This window comes from Rhinolophus sinicus, linkage group LG11 (assembly GCF_036562045.2).
Source record: "Rhinolophus sinicus isolate RSC01 linkage group LG11, ASM3656204v1, whole genome shotgun sequence".
Taxonomy (NCBI): Eukaryota; Metazoa; Chordata; class Mammalia; order Chiroptera; family Rhinolophidae; genus Rhinolophus; species Rhinolophus sinicus.
This window is the reverse complement of record NC_133760.1, coordinates 20,488,464-20,512,735: the sequence shown is the minus strand read 5'-3', so window position 1 is coordinate 20,512,735 and position 24,272 is coordinate 20,488,464. Positions and strand designations below refer to the sequence as shown.

The following is a 24,272-nucleotide window of genomic DNA, read 5'->3' as shown; positions in this document are numbered from 1 at the left end:
TGGCTCCAGGTGTTCCTGGGCTTCTGGCTGCATCACTCCAGGCTCTGCCTCTGGCTCCACAAGGCCTCTTCCTCCAACTTGTCTCCCTTTGCTTACTCTTATACGGGGCACCTGCCATTGGATGCAGGGCCCAATCCAGGAAAAGCTCATCTGGAGATTCTGAATTTAATTATATCTGCGAAGACCCTATTTCCAAATAAGGCCATGTGCACAGGTTCCAGGGCTCAGATGTATCTTTTGGGAACCACCAATCAGCCTACTGTATGGGGTGTGGGGGAACTTTCTAGAAGAAGCAGGTCAGAGCAGAGACCAGTCTCTCTAGAGGGAGGAGTGGTGCCTTCAGGAAAGTGAAGGGAGGACCACCTGATCAGGGGTCCAATGAAAGAAGTGGAAAGAAGAGTCCTGGCTGGAGAGACAACTAGGGTCCCCAGCCCCCGCTGGGAAGTTTAAACTGAGCACAAGGCCATCAAGAGCTCCTGGTGGGGGGAGGGGTTAGCAAAAGGCTGACATGGAGCTGCAGTTTGGGGAGCGAAATCCTCGACTAAATTTAGGATGAACTTTTCTGGTAGGCAAGAAAAGGCTCGAAATTCAAGCAAAACCTTGAAAAGAAATAAGCTCTAAGAATGTTTTTCTTTTAGTTTCATGACTTCAGCATTTACAGTCAAACGAAAAACCGGAGTATTGTAGGCCCCCAGGCTGTCTGACTCCTGGGCTGCTCCAGGCTAGGAGGCATGTGAGAGCTAAAAACAACAGTGGGTTGATGGTTAAGTTTATTTGGGCACTGATTTCCTCCCTAGTCCAGCAAGAGCAAAAGTGATGGATTCCTCTACTTGCCTCTTTGTGGCATCATACAGCCCTAATACCCCAGCCTCTTCTCTTATTCTGTCCCCTGAAGCTGGAATTACCCCCAGAGTTGTTTTTACTTTTTTAGAGGGTGGGTGTATTGACCCATATCCACGCACAGCATGCCTGGGTTCAAATCCTGCCTCAGCCACTTACTAGGTACGTGGGGAGGACTGTATTTCTGTTCACAAATACTTGGTGATACAGCCCTGCCCCTGCTGAACCTCAGTCTGACCACATGACTTACCGTGGCTGCCTGTTCGTGGCAGAGCTGGGATTGGAGCCCTTCCTTATCACCCTGTGCTTGCTCCCAGTACCAGCAGCCCCACTCCATTAGGGGGTCTGAGAGCCCCTTTCAGGGTTCGTCCAGGTGTCAGCCTGCTCTGGCAAAACACGGCCCAGAGGCATTTGTGTTCTCAACATTCTGACTTCTAAACCCAGAGCGATAATGGTGGGTCCGTGGGCGGTGGTGCTGACAAGCAGAGGTAGAAGGATCTCAATGCTCAGTCACTGCCTTGGTGTTCGGCTGGGAGGTGTTCACGGCCCAGACCCTCTCCAGAGCAAGGATGGTCTCCCAGGACTGCACACAGAGAGTAGCCATCATAACATCAAGGTAACATTGTGCTAAGCAGTTTGCACAGCTCACTTCCTTTAGTCCTCATATAAATACATGAGGTAAGGCTGTGGTCTGGATGTGTTTATCCTCCCAGATTCACATTGGGAATCCTACCCCTTGTGGACGGAAAAGGGGCCACATGTTAAATCTGACAAGCTCAGGAGACTGAAAATAACCACTAAGGATGGCGTGAACACAAACATTCCTAACTAAGATGGGCCATGGCGGGAACTCACATCCTTGGCCTGTGGCTTCCTTCACCAAGGTCAATCTTTACCTTAAGTGAGCCTGTCTGTTGTCTCTTTGCATCTATTAAGAAGATAACATACACTTGGAATGTAAGAATAATCCCTTTCCCAACTCCCCAGGGGGCAAAACCCACCACACCAGAGCAGGAAACTACAAAATCCCTCATTGTTATCTTGTTCCCCAAATACCATCTCTATGTGCTGTAAAATGCTATTAACTATCCTGTACCCACCAATGCAAAAGAAGTGTGTGTCTCTCCATTTTGCTCTTTGTCCAATCCCAGTGATTTCCTCGCTTTGCTTTCTCCCACCCCCTTAATCTACAACCCATGGATTTCATGTAACCCTCCTCCTTTGATTCTAATGTATAAAATAAGTTGCAAAATGGCCATTTTCCGGAGCATTTTCTCAATCTGTTGAGACTTTGCTTCCCGGCAATTGTCATCAGTTTGGCTCAAATAAACTCTTATAATCTTTCTCTTAGGCTGAAAGATTTTTTGTTGACACCCCCAATGCCCTGGCATTAGGAGGTGGTGATCACGTCATGAGGATGGAGCCCTCCTGAGTAGAATTAGTGCCCTTGTAAAAGAGACCCCACAGCTCTCCCTTGCTCCTTCTGTGTGAGGGCACATGGAAGGAATCAGGAGCTAGGAGAGGGCCCGCCCCCGATCATGCTGACACCCTGACCTCAGACTTCCAGCCTCTAGAACTATAATACATTTCTGCTCTTTATAAGTCACCTAGTCTATGGTATTTTGTAATAGCCCAACGGACTAAGACAGGGAAGTACTGTTATCCTGGCCCATTGTTTGCAGAGGAGGAAACTGAGGCTCAGACCACCTGGCTGGCCACCTCCGACCTGACCTGACTTGACCTACACATTGAGCTGCTGCCAATTCCCTGATGACTCATCTCCTTGCAGCCAACCGTTTTGGGTTCTTGTTTTTACCTCTCTCTGTAGCTCAATGAGAACGGGGAACAGGAAGCAGCAGGGAGACTGTCAGGAGGAGAAGTCATCCTGGGGGTGGGGCAGCAGGAGGCCTTTCCCCACCAGGGAAGCATCTGGGGCTGCCCCTCCCCCCACCATCCAGCCTCAGATAGCTCCCTGGAGAGTAAACGGGTAGTGGAAGGGCCTGGCCAAGTTGAGAAACAGAAGTCTCCCCAGGGATAAATCAGCTAGGAGCAAGCACCTCCCCAGGGACACAGGAATACTTGCTGCAATTATTGGCTTGTTTCACTGTACATCTCCTTTGCCCCACCCCCACCCCCTTGCAAGTCCCCTGAGCGCCTTCCCCCACCCCCCCAACACTAGCAGTGCCTGGTCACAGCAGGTGTGGTGCTTTAAAAAGAAGGTCACATGTCTTGGCATTCTTATCATTGAGAGGTGCGGTCAATGTCCCCTCCCCTTGAACTTGGGGGCTCATGACCACTTCCCCCAGTAGAGTGCTGTGGAAATGCTGCCATGTGACTTCTGAGGCTTGGTCAGAAAAGGCCATGCAGCCTCTCCCTTGTCCTCTGGGCCACTTGCTCTGGCGGAAGCTGGCCGCCATATAGAAAGTCCACAACCCTAACTAACACGGTTGTGCAGAGGAGGTCATGTTGCGTGCTCTGATCCACAGCCCGAATGGGCTATCAGACGACCGCAGCATCAGCTGCCAGCCATGTGAGGGGGCCAGCTTGGACTTCTAGCCCAGTCAATCTGAGCACAACCAAATGGGACACCTCTGCTAGGGAGAACTGCCCAGCTCAGCTCTTCCTAAATTCCTGTCCCACAAAATTCATAGCAAAATAAAATGGTGGTGGTTTTACACCATTGGATTTTGGGTAATCCAGGAGTGAAGTAATTCAGAGTGTGTCTAAGCAAGGAGACTCAAATACCCAGTGCTCCGTTCCCAACCCCTGCCAGGCCCTCATGGAGGCCAGATCCGGGTGGTCAAGGCCTTGGGTACAGACAGGAGGAACGGGTGGAGGCAGCTCCAGGCAACAGGATCCCTAGTGGGTACAGGGGATAAAGAAATGGTAAAGGCAAAGCCCCTTGCTGCCCTTGAAGACCTCGCGATCCCACCAGACGCCTTGTGAAATCCCAGCGAAGTCCTGAGTAGCAGCTTTCCATTAAAACCAAGCTCCTCGATACGCAAACCCAGTTCCACCCTCTTTGCTTTTCCCCTCAGCAAACATCCCCATGGAGCATTGGTCCAAGGTCCCCCTGTCTCTCCACCCCCTTTGCCTGCGTACTCCTCTCCTTCAGTTCTCAGGTGTCCTCCTCAGGAAAGTCTTTCTCTCATAGGACCTGGCTTTGCTTCCAGAGCGGGTCTTATCCTCAGGTGTAATTGTCCCAAGTTCTCTGACCAGAGCCAAAAAGTCCGTAGGCCAGGAAATCAGAGACCCAGTTTGGCTCCCTCTGTTCTAGGTACAAGAAAACACTGGGGCACACAGAGCTAACAAGACCTAGTGGCAGACGAGATGTAATGAGAACTGATCCCGTACCAGACACCTCAGAATCATGCTGCTCCTTAAGCTGTCCCACCTACGACAGTAGGTAACAGTGTTGCTCATTTCGCAGATGAGGTAACTGAGGCCCAGAGAGGTTAATGAACTTGCCTAAAGCCACACAGCTTTGAGCAGAGGAGCAGGTATTAGAACTCAGATGTGGCTGGCATGGGCCGCCAGTTGACCATTGGCCCTGTGCTGTTGTGGGAAAGCATAATCGTGGCCTTGCCCACACCTGGCAGGATTCCTTCCTGTTCTGACTTTGGCTTCTGCTCTCTCCCGTCACCCTCCCCACCTCACACTCAGCTCCTCCAAACCCAGTTGTCTTATGTGTCTGAAACTCCTCCGGCCTGATTCTGAGTTCCCACTGGGTCTGGTGTGCTGAAAGTCCAGTTTTTAACAACTCAGAAAGGATGTCATAGCCCAACTGTGTGAGACGGTGTGTTCGCTCAGCTTTTCCTGAAAAGACAGAGGGAAGGCCTCTGACCTCTCCGTAAATATCACAATCCTGCTGTCATGTCACTGTCTCAAATCCAGGGCCTTTCCACTCCACTCACAAGCCACAGGGACAAGGGTATCAGGAGTCCTAGGTTCAAATCCCAGCTCTGCTTCTTTCTAGCTGGGTGGCCTCAGGGGAATCACTTACTCTCTGAACCTCAGTTTCCAGAAAATGGGGACACAAACAGCACCTATTTCTTAAGGTGGTTGTTAAAAATTAAATGCGATTCTTAATATGAATGTGCCTAGGCCCCGGTAGCTCCATAAATACCTATTAATTCTGAAGATGACAATGGCCTTTGTTTTTATAGTAAAGAGAGAAGCTTTATAAGACAAATCAGACAAACTCGTTTTTTGAAAAACAAAAAAACATTTATTTCTGTAAACTGTTGGAGAGCAGGTGTTCTTCACAACCCCAATACAGCACAGATTTCCTCCCCCCGAATGAAATGAGCAAGGAAAAAAAGAAAAAAGAACAATATAAAATACGCTCATGAAGAACCAAGCTAATCTCATCTTTCTTTCAAAAAAAAAAAAATCCTTTTGACTGTACGGTGCGGATGTAGGATTAAAACCACAGATGTTCTGGTCCCCCTGAGGCTGGGGCTCCACTCCACACACCGCTAAGGTGGCAGAGCAGGCCCTCTGGTCCGAGCTGTCCTTGCTGTTGGCAGTGGACCTTCCTGAAAGGAATCAGTTCCCAGGTCTACCTAAATTCCCATTCCACACCCCGGGCCTCCCTCCCTAAAGTTCTGGTCACTTCGGGAGCCTCTGAAGTTAACCCTGAAAGACTCCTCCTGTCAAATCTGGACTCAGACCTTTGCCCCCTCTCCATGCCATAATGAGATGTCAATCAAAAGGGCGTGAATGGGCCGTTTCAGACCATGTGGCAAAGCTAATGCCAGGCAACTTTTAAGGCAAATTTTATCTCTTCTCCCTTGGTCTGAGTCAGGCCTAAACTTTCCACCACCGAGCACCGTCTCTGTCAGACATGTCGCTTAGGCAACTTTGAATAGAGGTGGGTGAGGGGCCCTGGAGCACATTGTAGGAGGTCTGAGCCTGACAAATGGGATGAATGTGTGTGCTAACGAAGGCCGCCACCGATGGCGCAGCTCCTGGCACAGGTGCCTCCTCTGCGGTAAGCAGGCGGGAGTGCCCAAGAAAACCAAGATGGCAGCACGGGCCCAGGCTCCAGAAGCAACATGAGGTCATGGTGGAGGAGGCCACGTAGGCTAAGAGAAATGCCAAGAAAAGGGGTCACCACAGGAAGCGCCTCAGATCTGACGATGTGCATCACCTTGGCATCAAAATGATTTTTCTTCAGATCAAGAAAGAGGGGGGATAAAAGAAAAAGAAGGTAAAAGAAAGATGTTCCATGAGCTTTGCGAGACAGGCTATAACAGGGCTCATGAGGGCAGCAGGGAAGGGAAGCTGGGTTACAGACAGGGTGGCAGGCGTTGCCTCTCATTGCGTCTCCTCTCCCTGGTGGGCTGGTGGGCTGGTAGCTGAGGCCGAGGTTCCCCTCCCCCGGGGAGCAGGCAGATGATTTTGGCAAGGGGCAGGGGGAGGGCTGGAGTTACTCTGCCTGCGCATCGTAATTGGCTCCCCCAGCCTTCTTGAGCTCGTTCTTGATGAAATCTTCCTCTAGCTCCTTCCGATCACTGATCACAAACTCTTTAGCGAAATTCTGCAGAAACAAAATAAAACACAGAGTTCCAGGTAAGAAGGGACAGGATCTAAGCACTGCTCAGGCAACATACCAGGAAGTCTTGGCACCTTGAAAACTAAGAAATGATTAAAATAAAAATTTGGTGGCATAATGAAATGGTTTGGTAGGAAAAACAAACAACCATGACTAGAGATCAGAAAATGGGGCACGTCAAGTTACTGTGCAGTCCCAAGACCATGGAGATGGGCTAAGGTCAGATGTGGGTTTGAATTCTGGCCCTGTCACTTTCTGGCTGTGTTCCCTTGGGCAAGTTCCTTCAATTCTCTGTGCCTCAGTTTCCTCATCAGCGAAAAACCATCTCATCAGGAGAATAATAGGAGATGAGGTTGGAAAGGCAGGTTGATGCGCTGATGTATATTTAATATGAGATCCTCCAAGACAAAATAGAGAAAAACGGGAGAAGCCCTGATTTATAGCCTTTACCCATTTCCATGGTGTAAATATTCCCACAGTGGTTGATTTCAAGCTACCAGTATGACATCCTTGTACGTGGAGTTGGGAAGAGATACATGACTGGCTACCATAAGCGGGCACAGCTAGAGCCAGGCACCTCTGCTCACAACAGTGCAGGGCTTCTGGCCCCAGGTCTGAGTGATCAACCCGGGCACTGAACGTACAAAGCTCTCCAGCTGGACGCAGATACTTGAGGGCAGGGGGTTTGTTTGCATTTACTCAACAAATACCAGGCCATGCAATGGGACTATAGTGATAAACTAAACGCAGTCACTGTCCCCTCTTGGGGTGCACAAGTTTCAACTACAAAATCCCCCAGGCCTGGCACACAAGAGGCACTCAGTAAATACTTGTGGCATGAATTAGTGAAGCAGGTGATCTGGCTTATCAGATAACTTTGAGCCACAAGGAATCAAGTTCATTTAATATGTGGATCATAAGACTTCAATAAACAAAGAAAAACTTCAGGATCGTGACAGATAGGAATACACAGAAATTTACCAAAATACGAACAAGAAACCTGAAGGTCAGAAAATCAACCCCACAAAAAAAGTCCACAAGGAAATAACATAAACAATTAACCACCATTTATTAAGCACCTAACTGTACCAGACGCTGCCACACATTGGCAAACTTAATTCTTAAAACTTTATACTATGACCCAGCAGTTCTTCTCCTAGAGATCTATCCAAGAGAAACGAAAGCCTACGTCTACACAAACACTTGTACGTGAATATTCCTAGGAGCATTATTTACAACAGCCAAAAAGGAGAAACAATCTAAATATCCATTAACAGATGAGTGGCTGAGCAAAATATGATCTATTCACACAATGGAATATTATTCAGCCATAAAAAAGAATGAAGTACTGATTCATGCTATAACATGGATGAACCTCAAAATCATTATGCTCTATGAAGCCAGACATGCAAGACTCTATTGCATAATTCCATGTATAGGAAATGTCCAAGAAAGGCAGCTCCAAAGAGACAGAAAGTAGATTAGTGGTTGCCTGGGGTTGGAGGGGGAATTAGGAAGCGCCTACAAACAGATCTGGGGCTTTTGGGGGCTCATGAAAACATTTTGGAACAAGAGGTGGTGGTTGCACAATATTGTGAATGTACTAAATGCCACTAAATTGTATATGTTAAATGGTTAATTTTATGTTATGTGAGTTTCACTTCAATTGAAAAAAAAAACACAAAAAACAGGAATACACAAAAAAGTCCCCATACCTCCAAGAATAACTAAACCAGAAGAACACTCAAGGTCAAGTTTTACAGTATAAACACAAACCATTTGTCATGCCAAAAAATGGCCACTGAGAATATGAACAGGGAGAGGGGTGGGGGAGGTTAATATTTATCAAGCAACTAGTATGTGCCAGGCGCTGCCTCACACATTTTCTCACTTAATCCTGCTTCAGTATATTAACTTGTGAAGAAGTTGGGCTTGGAGAGATTGTGTAACTAGCCTAGAATGACTAAACATCCTTTCTATTCCCATTCTACCATTCTGTGCAGCTCAGGATCTGTGTGTGTCATCACAGGGTACGCGTGAACACAAGCTGGACGAAGGAGCAAAAAAGGAGAACTGAGAATGAATGTGTTTCTCAACCCTGAGGCACGGGGGAGGGGCGGAGGGCAGGAGGGCAGACCCGGGGAGAGGAAGCTAACAGCCCAAGGTGCTTACAGAAGAAGTCCAAAGTCCCTCTGCTTCATGATAGCTATATATGGCAATCGAAAGCAATAAGAACACTCCTGGCTTGTGTCTGTTAGCCATTAGAAGATTTAGATTAAGAAGTTTAATAATGGCGAAGAAATCTACAGTGAAACTCGGACATGGAGCTGTGCACAGTCCAATCTAAAACCAACCACCAATATATGGGAAATCAAATCATGGCCCAAATAAGGAACAAAACAGGATAGCAGAATCTAGTAAAAAACTTAACAATAAATGTTCCTGAACAAAATTGCCTTCAATAAAAGCTATGCCTCAAACTACCAAAAAAAAAAAAAAAAAAAGCAACCCTGTGCCCGATGCTGTATACCAGACATGTTTAGAACCAAATGATTAGCAAAACATTATTCTATCAAACAAAAGTACGTAGGAAAGAAATCTCACGCACGCCTACGATGGGGAGCACCTGGCTTCCAGAGGCCCAAAGAGGCAAGTGGGAGGTGACGGCCACACGGGCAGTCCCAGCAGGTCTCACAGGCCTCCCACACACAGGGTGCTCACCCACCCCCAAAAGCTTCCAAAGTGAGCCGAGTCTTCCCCTCAGGATGTAGACTCTAATAAAAGTCTGCAAAAGGTCTGAGACAACCCCAAATCCAATTCAAAAGCCTTGAGATCTCCTACATTCTGTCCGCCACACAAGGGCTTACAAAGCCGATGCATATTGTACACGTACCACACACAGCAGTCCAACGAGCCACGACTTACGTGCTCAGCAGCCACCGGTGGCTGGTAACAGCACAGGCCTAGATACAACAGTAGTGTCCAAAAGAATACTGCACACAGGGAAGGAGAATCATTAATTATAAAACATTAGCGGTCATCTGAGCGGGAGAGGGGGAGACTTCCAGGGGCTGAAAATGATCCAGGTCTTGATCTGGGTGGTGGTTTCACAGGCGTATACAAAAATTCACAATTTTTAAATTCAAAAACGTATCAAGCTGTACACCAAAGATTGTGCATTCTTCTATGTAAGTTATACCTTGGTTAACAAAAAGGGGACGGGGGTGGGGGGAGGATGGAGCTAAAAGAAGAGAGCATTTGAATCCCTGACTTTTACCCTCTCATTTGATACAGAAGCAGCAAGAGACCCAGAGAGGGGGAGCGATTCACCCCAGGGTGCACAGCAGCCTCATAGCAGGGGTCCAGGGGGCAGGTCCTGGCCTTATCTCTCCAGTGTCCTTTCTCCTCCTCATCCCACCTCGTGGGCTGCTCCAGATTACTGGGGCCTCCCAGGTAAGCATATCGTACCCCCAAGACTGCCTGAGCCAAACGTCAAACACTTCTACACAAAATGTGCCGGTCTGGGAATATTGTCACCTGTGGTTCTAGAAAGATCTTCTTTGTCATGTCTAAGAATGCTATGTCCCTGGCTAGTAGCTTCCAGACAGGGTCTCTCCCTTGTCTGTCACAGCAGGACTTTTCAAAGGAAACAGCTCCATCCAGCTACAAGTGACTCAAAAGATGGTTTGGAAACACACACCCACCAAGGCTGGGACACATTTTGTCCCTGTGACTTTTCTCAAGTGCACATATGCTCATGCTTCAAAAATGTCAGGCAGACATCAGTCTGCTTCTGAGGAAGGCAACTCTAGGGAAGGACTGGGGTTAGGAACCGGGGCTCTATACATTGTCAAACTCTATTTGTGGGTCAGCTGGATGGCTCAGTTGGTTAGAGCGAGAGCTCTCAACAACAAGGTTGCCGGTTCTATTCCCACAAGGGATGGTGGGCTGCGCCCCCTGCAATTAAAGATTGAAAACAGCGACTGGACTTGGAGCTGAGCTGCGCTCTGGAGAAACACACTGTTCCCCAATATTCCCCAACTTAAAAAAAGGAAAAAAGATGTTTAAAAAAATAAAAAAGAATTTATTTGCAAGCCTGATATAAAAAGGGCATAAATATTTTTCCTATCCTGGGTTTTAAATCATCTCATTTTTAAACGGCTCCCAACTGCCTGAGTTTAAACCCCAGCTTCAGTCCTAAAGTGTGATGGGAATAGGTTTGGGTCAAATACAAATAGGGACCGTGGTCCATGTGCACCACCAGCAGCCTGTGGACTTACCCACGCTAGGCCTCTGACTCCTCATCTGTAAATGGCAACATAAGAGGACCTCCATCCTAGGGCTGCTGGGAGTGGCTGGTTCCTCTTCTGTTACCCCACACTGATTTCTCTATCGCCATCATTTACGTTTTAATGAAGGAAAGTCCAGGGAATTCCTTGGAATAACCAAGGCAGTGACACTGGCCTCTCCTCGCCCTTGCAGAGAGAAAAAGATGGCAAATCCAGCTGCATATCCAAAAGAGGAGCCCAGGGTTAGCCATAGGAGGACAGGCAGGAGGCCCGTTGGCCAGAACTATCAGGTTTTCTACCTAGAATATCAGATCTACGGTGGGTCTCTAACCTACACAGAAAGTGTGGGGAAGGTCCAGGCAGAAAACAATGAGTGGGGAGACTTTGACAATTAAGTTTGTGATGTCAGCAATGCACATTTCTACAAAATGGGGCCTGGGAAGAAAGGTGACTTTCTTATTGAAAGACAATGCAAGCTGATGCAATTCGTTCTTCCAGCAAACAGAGGCTTCCTAAACATCAGACACTCTCCTAGGTTATCAGAAGTCAAAATTCCAGTATTTAGAACATGCCCAGAAGGAAGCACTCAATGGCTCTGGGCCCTGGTTTCCATCTCTGTGAAAGAGGGCTGGACAACAGGTTCTCCCGGCCCTTTTCCCACCAGCCATCCACGGATTTGCCCCTAAGCCTTTTGAGCACATGGGACCAAGTTTCAACTTGGATGCCAGAATCAGAGGCAATGGGGAAAACTGGCACAGAAAAGTCAACTTTGGGATGGATCAGAGTGTGGCTTTCAAAAGGAAGGCTGTGTGCAAGCTCAGGCCCATCCCAAACCCTTGCAAAAAAGCACAGGGGTTAGAATCTCTCCTCCCACCTGTGAGAGATGGCACAGAGGGTGGAGGAGACACATGCTGGCTACAATAATGCATGTTTTCCCCAAGTGGGCGAAAATTAATTATACACCAAAGACCTTGACGTGCTGAAGAAAAGCAGTTGGTCCACAGCAGCTGGAACATGAACCAGAGGAAAACGCACAGCATCCAACCCGCTGGGCATTCAGCTACCAAATCCTCCTGAGCTCACTACACTTCCCTCCTACCACCATTCAAAAGCGCTTCCAAGACCAAGGTTTTAAAAATCCTCCCAGGGAGGTGTAATTTACTCAAAAAGAACAGGTTCTTCTAATAGGTATGAGTCATAATAGGTACGAGACCTACAGAAAAGTGAAAAAGACAAACAGATCAAAATAGTGTGGTCTCATGTTTGACAGATTTGGGAACAAGGCACCTACGTCGCCATCACGGTTCAGGAATGACGAGACCCTGCCTCACTAGAAAGAGAACAAAGGACAACAGAGGCACGTGGTCACATGTCAGGTGGCACAGGGTAACTGTCCAACGCAGGTGGAAGGCAGGAATGCATGGTGTCCGAAAGCACGCTGTGGGTAGGTTTGGCCGCAAACCACATAAGGGCAGTCACCCATATGCCTCAAATCCTGACCCCTGCAGGTCCACCTACCTCTTTAGCATTTGGGGGGACTGCCTGGAACCTGACCCCTGCTTTCCTGACATTTCCATGTCAGGAAATGCCCATTTTCCGTGGACATTTACAGAAATCCTGACTCCGCTTTGCCTGATTTTTGACTATGGCTCCATCCAGATCAGTGAGGGCAAGAATGTGGGAAACATACTCCACTCTCTCTTCCTGTATCCATGGCAGACATCACATATCAATCATGCACGTTTCCCCGAGTTCAGATTTAAACTCAGAATCCATCTTAATCCAGAGCTCCAACTAGTCCCTGCTAATGACACACAAGATTAAATCCAGGGTTAGGTCTTCATTTCCTGCCTGGTCAAAATTGTGCCTAGCATTTCTTAGTCCTTAGCCACGCCCACTTCTGGGAACTTTTCCCGAAGAAGTAATTCAACTTTTTTTTTTTTAAGTACAGCACATATACTCACAGATGTTCACTGGCGGTAAATACCAGACTGTTTTCCCTTTTCAACAAAAGTTGAATAAATAAGTAAATAGTACTTATGTTGAACATTTTGCATACATATCAGACATTACATACAGTATCTTATTCAATTTTTACTATGCCATTATCATCCTAGATTTTTAGAGGAGGAAGTTGTAATGCAGAAAAGCAAAGTAGTCAGCAAAAGGTCACACACGTGGTGAGGGGTGGGGCTGGGATTGACACCCACACTGAACTCCATGCCCAGGACACACACACACACACACACACACACACACACACACTACATTCACTGAACGGAACAGTATTCAGCCACTAAAATCATGAAAACTGAAAACATACTTATGAACTGTTCGGTGAAAGGACCCACATACCTCCGCTATGATAAATCATATTTGTAAAAGCATGTACCACATGACAAGAATGCCACGGGAATTAGCAGCTATTACTGTGTGAGGTAAAGGACTGTGGCTGATCGTCCTTGAGTTCTTTAATTTTGTCTGAACCATTTTTACAAACCACAACACCATAGGGGAGAAAACCAAGCACATGGGGCTGGTTCCGGAAGGGACCCTCAATAGGCAGAATATCCAGCCACCAATAATGACAAGAGAACGACAAAAGTGCAGAGTGGTACATGGAAGGGAAGAGAAATCTGAAAGACACAAGATGTGAAGATGCAGGCAGCCTACCGCCACCACAAGCATGGCGGGTGTGAGTATCACACGTGAGGAGCTGTCTAGACTCAGGGCCCCAGGCTCCTTCAGTTAAGATGTGCACACAGTCTAATCCAGCATCCCCACAGCATGGAAACTGTTACCATTGACAGGGTCAGGACTCACTGCCCAGGGTGGCCTGTTAGGAGGCCAGTGGCTTGTGGGAGACCACGGCAAGGCCGGCTGGCCAGGAGCTGGGACCTGTCTGGGGTTTAGTGATGGGCACCCAGACCACAGGCTGCCAACCAGAGCTCTTGGCTTCCATTTCAGTGCCAGGCTCAGGGTGTGGAGTATCTTCCTCTTTTTCCTGAGGTCTTTTAACCACTTGGTTAAAACAACTCAGCTGGAGCACAGAGCTGGCTGGAGGGTTCCAAATGCCCAGCCCCACGGTTAAAGCAGTCTTCGATCCCCCACCATTTGGCGTCTGCGTCAACACTCCCCTTGGTTTAAGGACTCATCCCTCCAAGCCTCGATTTCTTCATCTGTATATTGGGGGCAGTCACAACACATGGCTCATGATGAATAAGCAGGGTCCTCTCTACACATGACACCTGGCACCACTTTTCACAGGCTGCTGGGGAGCTCTGTACTTGTCATCAGGTGGTTTGTGTTGTAAATATACAACAGGAGCAACAAAAAGCCCCATTCCCTGAGCCGAGACCCAGGTGAAATGCACCAGCACAAAAGGCCCTTTCTGGTTCTGAGAAGAATAAGGGCCTTTCCATGCACCACAGGCTTGGAGAAGCGTAAACACTCCCTGTAACGACAAATAGCTGAAATCCTCAGGAGAGCAGTGAGGTGTCTACAGATGGTTCCCAAGTGCCAGGCGGCAACTGATGCTTTGCATAGGGGAGCAGCAGCCTGTAAATCTCATTATACAGAGGTGTGTGGGTTCTCCCAGATGACCCAACCAGCACTCACCTCTGCTTTCTATTGAAATAAAAGCAGACCCTTTGGAAATTCTAATCCACCCTCATATCCCTCCCTGAGTGTAACTGGCTCCCACAATTTAATTCAACCCAAATGACAGTTATTGCACATTTACTAGCTTCTATCCTAGGAATACACAAAGAATAAGACATAGTCTAGAGCCTCTGTGAAGAGATTCGTTTCTTGGTGTTTTCAGCACCTGTTATGTGCCTAGTACATAATAAAGTATCCATGGTCCCTGCCCTCAAGATGACTTTGTAGGGGTACTTTATGTTTCATGGAATCTAGAACATAATAGAAACACAGATAAAGGAGCAATTAACACTGATTGAGGATGGTAGGAAAATGGGGTAAAAAAAGTGGGGTTTTGAAGGATGAATAGGAGAAATGGAAAAATGGAAAAACCCTTTTCATATCCATTGTTTTTCTTCAATCCTTCTATTGGCTCTGTTAAATTTACATTCTCTCTTTTCTAAGTGAGAAAAAATTCTAGAGAGAAAGTTGCTTGTCCAAGGTTCTCAAGCTAACATTTGAGCTGGAATTTCAGCTTGGGTCTCCCTCTCCCTAAGCCCATGATCTTTCCCATTCAAGACAGCAGCATTTTTTTTTTTTAAATAGGTGCTGAGCTACCATATTTAGTGTCCACTTAAAAATAAAAGGGTTCTACCATCAAGGAAAATTGAGAACCAGTAAGTTTACAAATAAATGTAAAAGGTTTGTTTCCTGCAGAACTTCTCAGAGATTTTCTCGTGCCATGTGAGTCTACAAAAGTAGAGTGTCTAAAATGCATGTGGCGGGGTGGCCAGTTGGCTCAGTTGGTTAGAACGTGAGCTCTGAACAACAGGGTTGCCGGTTGGATTCCCACCTGAGCCAGTGAGTTGCGCCCTCCACAATTAGATCGAAACCAACGACTTGACATGGAGCTGATGGGTCCTGGAAAAACACACTGTTCCCCAATAAAATTTTAAATAAATAAAATGCATGTGGCCTTGGAACATTTTTCTTGGTGCTGGAGGACTTTGGGAAACTTGTAGTGGAGTGAGATGATTGAGTCTGGGCTCTGGGACCACCAGTCTGGGCTCCAGGCACAGCTCCACGACATGCAAGTACTGGGACCTAGAGCAAGTTACTCAACTTCCCCAGGCCCCAGGCTCCTCATCTGTACAATGGGGATAATGGTAGAACTGGCCTTGTAAAGAATAAATGATTTAATAAGTGTAAAGTCCTTCAAAGTGTCAGGAACATGGTAGGGGCAAAATAAAACTACTGTTATTGATATTATTGTCATACTGGTATATAAAAGTGACCCTCCCTAAAGAGTGTTGGGTACATCTGGCCCTGCAGGGGTGGGAGGAAGTCCAAAATTTAAGTCGACCCTGCACCAGGGATTTAGAGGCCATCAGCATCCATACTAAGCTGATAATTCCACACCGTCACTGAAATGTTCATCCTTCCTGCCTCCACTGCTTCTTGGAGGAAATACTTACTCTGCCATTCTCTTTTCCCAACGCTGAAAGCTGAGATGTACCCTCTGGTTACTTGGCTCCATGGACATTCATACAATGTTTAAAAGCAAGTTTTTAAAATTGTGTGAATAAAGCCATCCTGCGAGCCAAGCATGATGCATCACTGACCAAGACTGCCTGGCCGGCACAGACAGGTCTCTAATAGTGGCGAATGCCCCATTGTCCCCGTAACCCCAAAGAGGCACCAGAGCAATGCGACAGGGGCTTTGTCCTCAGCACCAGCCTGGCTCTTCTGCGTAGCAGATGACAGCGGTAGAGAAGCAGTGATGGGTGCTGTGTGCTGTGTGCCTCATTTCCGGGATTCAAGTTTGGTGTCACCATCACCCACCCAGACTTGTTTGATCCCTTTTCCCCGGTCACTGACATTACTGTTTCTCAGCCTGACTCTGAATACAGACGAAAGAGACCCAACGTCAAACCTCCTGAATTTTAACTCTTCTGGACACCAGCCCTGGACCTGCTGCTCGCCAGCCTGTGGGGTTTGAGACCAAGTCCTATGACTGCTCTAGGCCTCAGCTTCCTCGTATGCTGATGTGCCTGTGTGGCAGGCCCCAGGTGACATAAGGATTGTTTGAAGCCAGCACTGGTACGGGTGGATGAGGCCAGGACCTTGCTATGTTGCTATGGCTGTGACTCTTGTCCAAGTCATTTGCAAGACAATTAGGCAATGTGGGTCAACACGATTCGTTCCCCTAGACCTGTGGCTCACCATATGGACCTACCATCTCCTAAAGAAACAATTCACAGCACAGAAAGCTGTGCATCACAGTGGGGTCTAAAAGGGAAAGCTGGGAATAAACACAGCTACTCCTCTGGGTCTTCACCAGACACAGTTCTAAGCACTTTCCCTATATTTGCTCATTTAATCCCCACAACAATCCTAACAGGCAGATACTATAGTACCCCAGTTTTTGGTCTCAGGGGACTGAGGCCCAGAGAGGATAAGCAATGAGCCCAAGGCCACACAGTAAATGGTGGAGCTTAAATCTGAACCCACACCTTCTGGCTCAAAAGGCTACACTCAGACCATTGCACTACGCTCTCTCTTTGTCAGACAAAGCAAAATAAGATTCCTTTAAAGATGAGATGCTGGCATAAACAAAGTACCCCATTTTTAAAAAATGAAAAAAATTCAGAATGTCAAAACATAATATGACACAGCAAGTCAACTCATAAATGGGGAAACTGAGGCCCAGGAAGGGAGACTTGTCCACCATCAGGCAAGTAGTTAGTGGCATAAAGACCCACCATCTTGATTTCTGTGTCTCCACATCTATTTACATTCTCTACATTTCACACAAAGCACAAGGATGTGGGTATATTACTTTCATTACAATAAAAACCAAGGGTGTAAAATAATCTTAAACTAGAAGTAAATCCACTTATGCTTCACATGGAAATCGTGGTAGAAGGCAGCTGGGGAAGTGACCCAGTCCCCAAAATATGGAATCCAGAATGGCCCATCTGGAAGACCCCTTAGAGGACATCTGGTCCAAGTCACCATTAAACAGAGGGGAAACTGGCACACATGCCAGGATCAGCATGATTTTAGTGACTATCAAAACACACCATTATGCCAGCAAAATTGACCTTCTGTAACTTAGATGGCTGCATTTGCAACTGTAGTATAAATGTGAGGTCTCGTAGGGCAGCCGGGGGGCTCAGTTGGTTAGAGCATGAGCGCCGAACAACAGGGTTGCCGGTTTGATTCCCACATGGGCCAGTGAGCTGCGCCCTCCACAACTAGACTGAAGACAACGAGCTGCCGCTGAGCTTCCCGAGGGGAGGCCGGATGGCTCAGTTGGTTAGAGCGCGAGCTCTTAACAACAAGGTTGCCAGTTCAATTCTTGCATGGGATAGCAATTCCCTCATTGAAAATGGCAACTGGATTTGGAGCTGAGCTGAGCCCTCCACAACTAAATTGAAGGACCATGACTTGGAGCTGATGGGCCCTGGAGAAACACCCTGTGCCCAATATTCCCCAATAAAATTTATTTTTAAAAAAAGTGAGGTCTTGTCATAACTTTAGGTAATAAACCTTTTTAAATGCAGACATGGAAAATACAAAAGATAATGGTCAACATATTACATTTCACCTGCAGTTAAAGATGTATTCCAGCTTCCCGGCCAGAGTGAACATCTGTGCTTTTCATCTACTAGCATCCCTCTTAACAAGTGGGATCGTGCCAGAGCTGCCAATCATGAAGCCCCACCTCCCTGCCACATGATGTGCATGTGATCTGAGCTGGGCCAATCGGGGTCCTTTTAAGGGAATGATTGACATTGAGGGAGGAGAGCTCTCTCAAGACCCAAAAGCAGCGTCATGCCTGGACCATTTCTCCTGCTGTGCAGAGGCCACCTGAGGCCAAACCCAGAGAAAAGAGAGATGAAAGGAAGATACTGCTTCAGCTCTGGATCCGGCCACAGCTAAAGCCAGCCGTCCCTACACTTCCCAGGTCTGAAAGCCAGACAATTCCCCTTTTTGCTGCACTGTAATTGAGCTTGCAAACAAGATAATTATAACCAACATTTGCAACTGAAGGTTCCTACCAAAAAGTCCTATTTCTCCAAATCATCCTCAGTCACTGGCCCACTTAATCAAACTGAGAAGAGTTCCAGATTTAAAAGGAACTCAGCAGACTGCTAATGGGTACGGAGTTTCCTTTGGGGGTGATGAAAAAGTTCTGAAGTTAGACAATGGTGATAATTGTACAACATTGTGAATGCACTTAAGGCCACTGAACTGCACACTTTAAAATGGCTAAAACGATCCACTTTATGTTACTGTATTTTACCAATACAATCTACAAGATTCAAAAGACTGTCCCCATGGGACACATCCTGGCAAATACTCCCTCCCTGCTTATTCCCTTTTCTCCTGGCCACACCCAAGCTGGCCAATGAAGACTTAATAAGTATGGATGGCAACATACAGCAGGAGACCTTGGCCATGGAACACGTATTCTTTTGCATTTTCCATTCCACTGCCATAAAGTAGACCCCTGAAAGCTGACTAACCATTAAAAACCAACTGTCCTAGAGAAAAACAGCCTGTAGGGTGGTGTGTATAGCCTTCCAAAGCAAGGGTGTCAGTGCTGGACTGGGTACAGTGTGTTAACTGGTAATGCTGATGAGGATGTGAAACAAATGACATTTATTGAACACTTACTATGTCCCGGGCACAGTGCTAACCCTTTTAGAAGGTAATCTGACAACACGTATTTTTTTTAAGTGTTCATCATGCCTATTAATTCCGGAACTTCACCTCCTGAAAATGTATTCTGAAGAAACAATTCATCAGCAGAGAGAAGGGAGCTGCAGGTATCAAAATGTTGGTTAAAACATTATTTATAAAAATAAAAGTTAGAAGCAATTCAAGAGGCCAAAAAAGGGGGAAGATTTAGCACATAACAGTGCACTTGTGAAATGGGATAGTCAGCCACCAGAAAAGCGTCCATTATGAAGGCTCTGCAGCCACATAATTTATGAAATTATGTTAAGTTAAAAAAAGGAAAAAAAAGAAAAAGGAAGCCAGCTAGAGTGTGACTTGCAGCTGTGATTGCATCAATGCAGGAGGTAGATGAGCTCGCCCACAGAGCTGGTAGGGAAGATGGAAAAACAGGCCTTAATGATGGAATAATAGGAATTTTTTTCTTTCTTATTATTTTTTAAATAAAAGTTTTATTTGGGGATAATTTTAGATTTACAGAACAGTTGCAAGAGACAGTACTGAGAGTTCCTGTAGACCCTGTACCCGGTTTTCACAATTGTTAACATCTTGTGGTAGGTTTGTCACAACTAAGAAGCCAACATTGGAACGATGGCTAAACTCCAGGCTTCATTCTCATTTCACTAGTTTTCTGTTCCAGGATCTAATCCAGGCTATCACAAGGCATGTAGCCTTTTTGGTGTGTGTGTGTTCTGTTTTTATTTTTTACAATTCAATAGCTTTTGGTATAGTCACAGATATGTACAACCATCACAATTAATTTTAGAATATTTTTATCACCTAAGAAAGAAACCCCCCTACCCATTAGTTACCACCTCCCTATCATGGGTTTTGAGAAATCCTTTTGCAAAATAGAGATCCCTTGGATAAGGAGAGAACTCTTTCCCTCACTTCCCCTCCCCTGGTTTTTCTTTCTGGAATTCAGATTTTCTTTTCTCAGCATGACCTCATGCTCTAGCCCCAAATGAACCACATTAGAAGAATTTTCCAATAGTATCAATTTTCATTATGTCCAGAATGGAAAAAAACCTTTAAAATAGAGAGCTCTATCAGTAGAACTGTTCAGGAGCTCAGAGACAAAACCAAGGGCACACCCACCTTTCCCACTTTCCCGTCAGCCAAATAGGGATTTGGGAATAAGTCAGCCTGGCCAGTGCCAGGCTACCCGGTCTAGGAGTCTGTGCCATTGCTGATACAGCCTTTGTCATTCTGTAGCCACTGAGATTATCATAAAGCCCCCACTGGCCCTCATGAGGTTGACATTTATTAATTCAACAAGTATTATTGAGCACCTACTGTGTGCCAGGCACTGTTCAGAGAGGGAATGCATGAATTCTCACAGTGGGTCCTTGTGGCCACGCCGGAAGTCAACCATCCATGATCCAAACAGGTAGTGGCTGCCATTTCAGTTATCCCTCCAGCCCCCCTCTCCATGAGCCACCTGCCCCAACCTCAAAGGTAGACTCCCAGACACCATGCTTTTCCTATGTGATGGTCAGGATCACAAGTGCAGCTACCTGCCTCCTAGCCCACACCCTGAAAACAATTCGGGTAGCATTTCACCAGTACCTGTGGTGATCTGCAGGGCTTGCTTGAAGCGAAGTCACAGACCCAGGCGCCAAACCCAGCCCTGTCCATCCCTGCTGGGTGGAGACCCTCTGTGGTGGTGACCCCCAGATCCTGAAAGAACACAAGGCCAATTACCTGCACGACCTCCTTCACCAAGGTCTTGTCCGTGCCCGTTTTGGCTCGCTGCAGCCCACTGACGTTCTCGCCGATCCATGTAATAAGGGCAAACTTGGACCTCTTGCTCATGGCGTCCCCGGTGGTGAAGCGCACGAAGGCAAACAATCGAACGTCATCTGTGGCCAACAGCAAAAAGAGGGCACAGGACTCAGTTAAAACACCCCAAAACCACGTCCCCAAGGAGGGGCTATGAGCCAGTGACTGGGCTCTGAGATGCACAACAGGGGTTCAACACTGATGATGGCCAACATTCCGTCATTCGATCCCCAAAATAGCACCTCAGGCTTGAATACCCATTTCACAGATGGGAAATAGAGGTTCAGAAGGGTCACATGACACTCCCAAGCCCACACGGGCAGTTGGAAGCCACGCTGGGATGTGAACTCAGGCCTCTCTGGCTGCTACGCCTGAAACCTCCCATCCCTCACACAAGTCAGGCTCAAGTTCTGGATCTTATTTAGGGAGTTCTTCAAGTCTTCTTAGCCCAAATCTTTGAGGCGCCCCTAGGAATAGGAAAGCCATGTGGTGGCGAGATGGGAACTGCGTCGGGAGAGGGGTGCGATGAGGAGGAGACAAAAAAAGTGGCCCTTATTTTGGCTTAGGATACAGTCTGGGCCCACTGGCACGCTTAGCTTATGGCTAGACAGCTAGGCCTTTGAGAGTTCTGAATATTTTCTCATGAGGTGCGTTCTGCTTGTTATATCTTATCTGTTCATTTTTATTAAAATGACTCAGGGGGCTATTTTGTTCCATTGATTTACATTTACGTTTCGTTTCATTGCCACACTTTTTTCATTACTGTCACCTTAGAATCTCTTCCCCGGTCCACCATAGTAAGTTCCCCGTCAACCTCCACTGCTCTGCGTTACCAAAATGTTATATGTGATATTCTGGAGTTCTGAAAGTGCCGTGTGTTTGTATGCATGTCTGTGTGTGTGTGTGTGTGTGTGTGTGTGTGTGTCCCACGAGGTCGGCTTAGGGTCACTCCGCCTCAGGACCTCTGACACTGGGGGCTGGACCATTCTTTGTTATGGGCCATCCTTTGCACTGTAAGATGTGAAGCCAGCATCCCGGCCTCCACCCACAGATGCCGGTATCACATCCCCTGCCTCCACTATGACAAGCAAATATGTCTCCATACATTGCCCAGTGTCCCCTTGGGGGAGCAGGACCTTAGCTGAGAATAAATTTCTAGACATAGTTTGCGTCCCTGATTAATCAGGACCGCCTCTGTTTCCACCAAAATTCTGTGCTTTTCATTGAGGAAATCACATAGCCTCACTCTGCTTATTTCCTAAATAGTTCCTATGTGAACGGCACTTACCCGTGAGATCTCACTAGCATCCCTCACTGGTGAAGGCTGGCTATGGGGACGCTACTGGTTTGGGTTATTCATATGGTAGCAGCTGCTCTGCTAAATGAGCTCTGGTGTTCTCAATGGCTTTCAGTGACTCGCTGTAGGATTTCTCAGGTACCCAGTGACAGTGTAGAGCTGTGCCTCTCAAACATTCGTGTGTATTTGAATCACATGGGGTCTTGCTAGAATGCGGATTCTGATTCAGCAGGTCTAGGACGGATCCCTGGGGTCTGCATTTCTAACCGGCTTCGGGTGATACTGACGCATTTGAGGTTTTTCAAGTTTGTCTTTTTAATCAAGGTGCCTTTCTTCTTAGACGCTTTCTAGATGCCTCCATGCAGAATCCCACATAACGTCTAGGGTTACACTAAGGCCACAAGTCTTCCCAGTGTCATGGAGACACAGTCTGGAGCTGATTAAGTTCAATGCCTGGTTAGTACCTCAAAAACTGAGCACTGTCAGAAAACAAACTATGCCGTCTACTAGGTAACCATTTGTCCCAGGGCCACTAAGAAACAGTTCTCGGCAGGCCAGGGACTCCGGGTGCAAACTCTACAGTCCAAGCTAAGGGACGGCACCATGTTTATTTCTTAAAGGAAACAGACCGTTAGGACCATTCACACCGGCACAGCACCTCTCCGTTTACAGAGCACATTTATGTTTTACTATCTCATTTTGTCTTCAGAACGATGCTGTGTGGTGGGTGATGGGGGTTGGTTACTGTCACCACCTTCATCAACATCCAAATCACTATTTGATAGATGAGGCTCAGATGTCGTGCGATATGTCCAAAGTAACACACTAATAATAAAGCCAGGCCTGAAGCCAAGGACCTAGACAGCTTGGATATGTCTGCCCACCCGGTCATGGGAGTCTGGTGGGTGCCCGTGGTGGGACCTGAGCATGGGGGTCAGTGGGTGACAAGGCAATGGGGATAGAGAAAGGGTGGTCTCAGGACACTTCACAGGCCAAATCAACAGGGCGTGCTGACCAACTCGCCATGGGAAGTACAGACGGAGTCCGGGGGATTCCCACATTCAGGGGTGGGGGAGAACCCCTCTTACTCCCCAAGGGCTCTGACTTATTTTCCAAACATCTGAGCCTCAGCTGCCTCACCTGTAAAACGAAGTGATTTTTGTTTTTGTCCTTCCCACTGTTTTTCCTGTTTTGAGTGAAGTCATATAAAATACAATTCACCATTTCAAAGCACAAAATTCAGTGACATTAAGGACATTCACAATACTGTGTGACCATCACCACTATCTAATTCCAAAACATGTGCATCACCCAAAAGGAAACGCGGTCTCCACTAGCAGTCTCTCCCAGGCTCCCCTCCCCCAGCCCTCAGCAACATATTCTGCTTTCTATCTCTGGATTTGCCTGTTCTGGACATTTCACACAGATGGAATCATATCCTATGTGGTCTTTTGTGTCTGACTTCTTTCACTCAGCATGTTTTCAAGGTTCATCCACATTGTAGCCTGCACAGGACTTCATTCCTTTTAGGGTTGAGTAATATTCCACTGTACGGATATGCCACAGTCTGCTCATCTCTTCATCTGTTGAGGGGCAATTTGGAGATGTTTCCAAATTGGGCTGATTTTATACCTTCCCTCATTATTGGATCATGTCGATTAAATATGTACGCTGTGAAACCTGCCTGGCTGACATGATAAAACCTTTTCCCTGAAGCTGTACCCACAGGGCGGAGCTGCCAGGTGGGTAGTGAGCACAGGAAATGAGGCTGGTGCGACTGAGGAACCGAAATTCACTCAGCCACAGGTGTCTGGTGCAGACAGAGCGTGGGGGTAAGTGGCGGAGCACTTCCCAGCATTCACGGCCATAGTCGGAAAGCCAATGCATTGTTTTGAGGAGTGTTATTGGAGGAAAAGGAGAACCCACACCAAAGCATTTAATTAAATTGCAGCCTTGACCTGAGGGGGAGGCGGGGCAACACATCAGATGCCCAGGCAATGCAAGCAAAAAAAGGCAGTCTGTTGCCCTAGGAACCACTCTATTTCCCATTTCCTCATCTGTCAGCCTGGACATTGGGGTTCTGTGACTGCATTTGGATCCCAACCATCCATCTCTGGCCAAAGTC

The 24,272-nt window shown here is 47.0% G+C and overlaps 1 protein-coding gene across 1 annotated transcript in view; it reads right to left on the bottom strand.

Moving 5' to 3' along the window:
- Nucleotides 1–5,045: 5,045 nt before the first annotated feature.
- COTL1 (coactosin like F-actin binding protein 1) overlaps nucleotides 5,046–24,272 on the bottom strand; it is a 40,187-nt gene continuing 20,960 nt past the window's right edge. The window contains exons 3-4 of the mRNA XM_019747133.2: nucleotides 20,773–20,930; nucleotides 5,046–6,382 (exon numbers count right to left, since the gene is read on the bottom strand). Of these exons, the coding sequence (XP_019602692.1) occupies nucleotides 6,272–6,382; nucleotides 20,773–20,930 (269 nt within the window). The 3' untranslated portion in view covers nucleotides 5,046–6,271. The remainder of the gene's footprint in view (nucleotides 6,383–20,772; nucleotides 20,931–24,272) is intronic.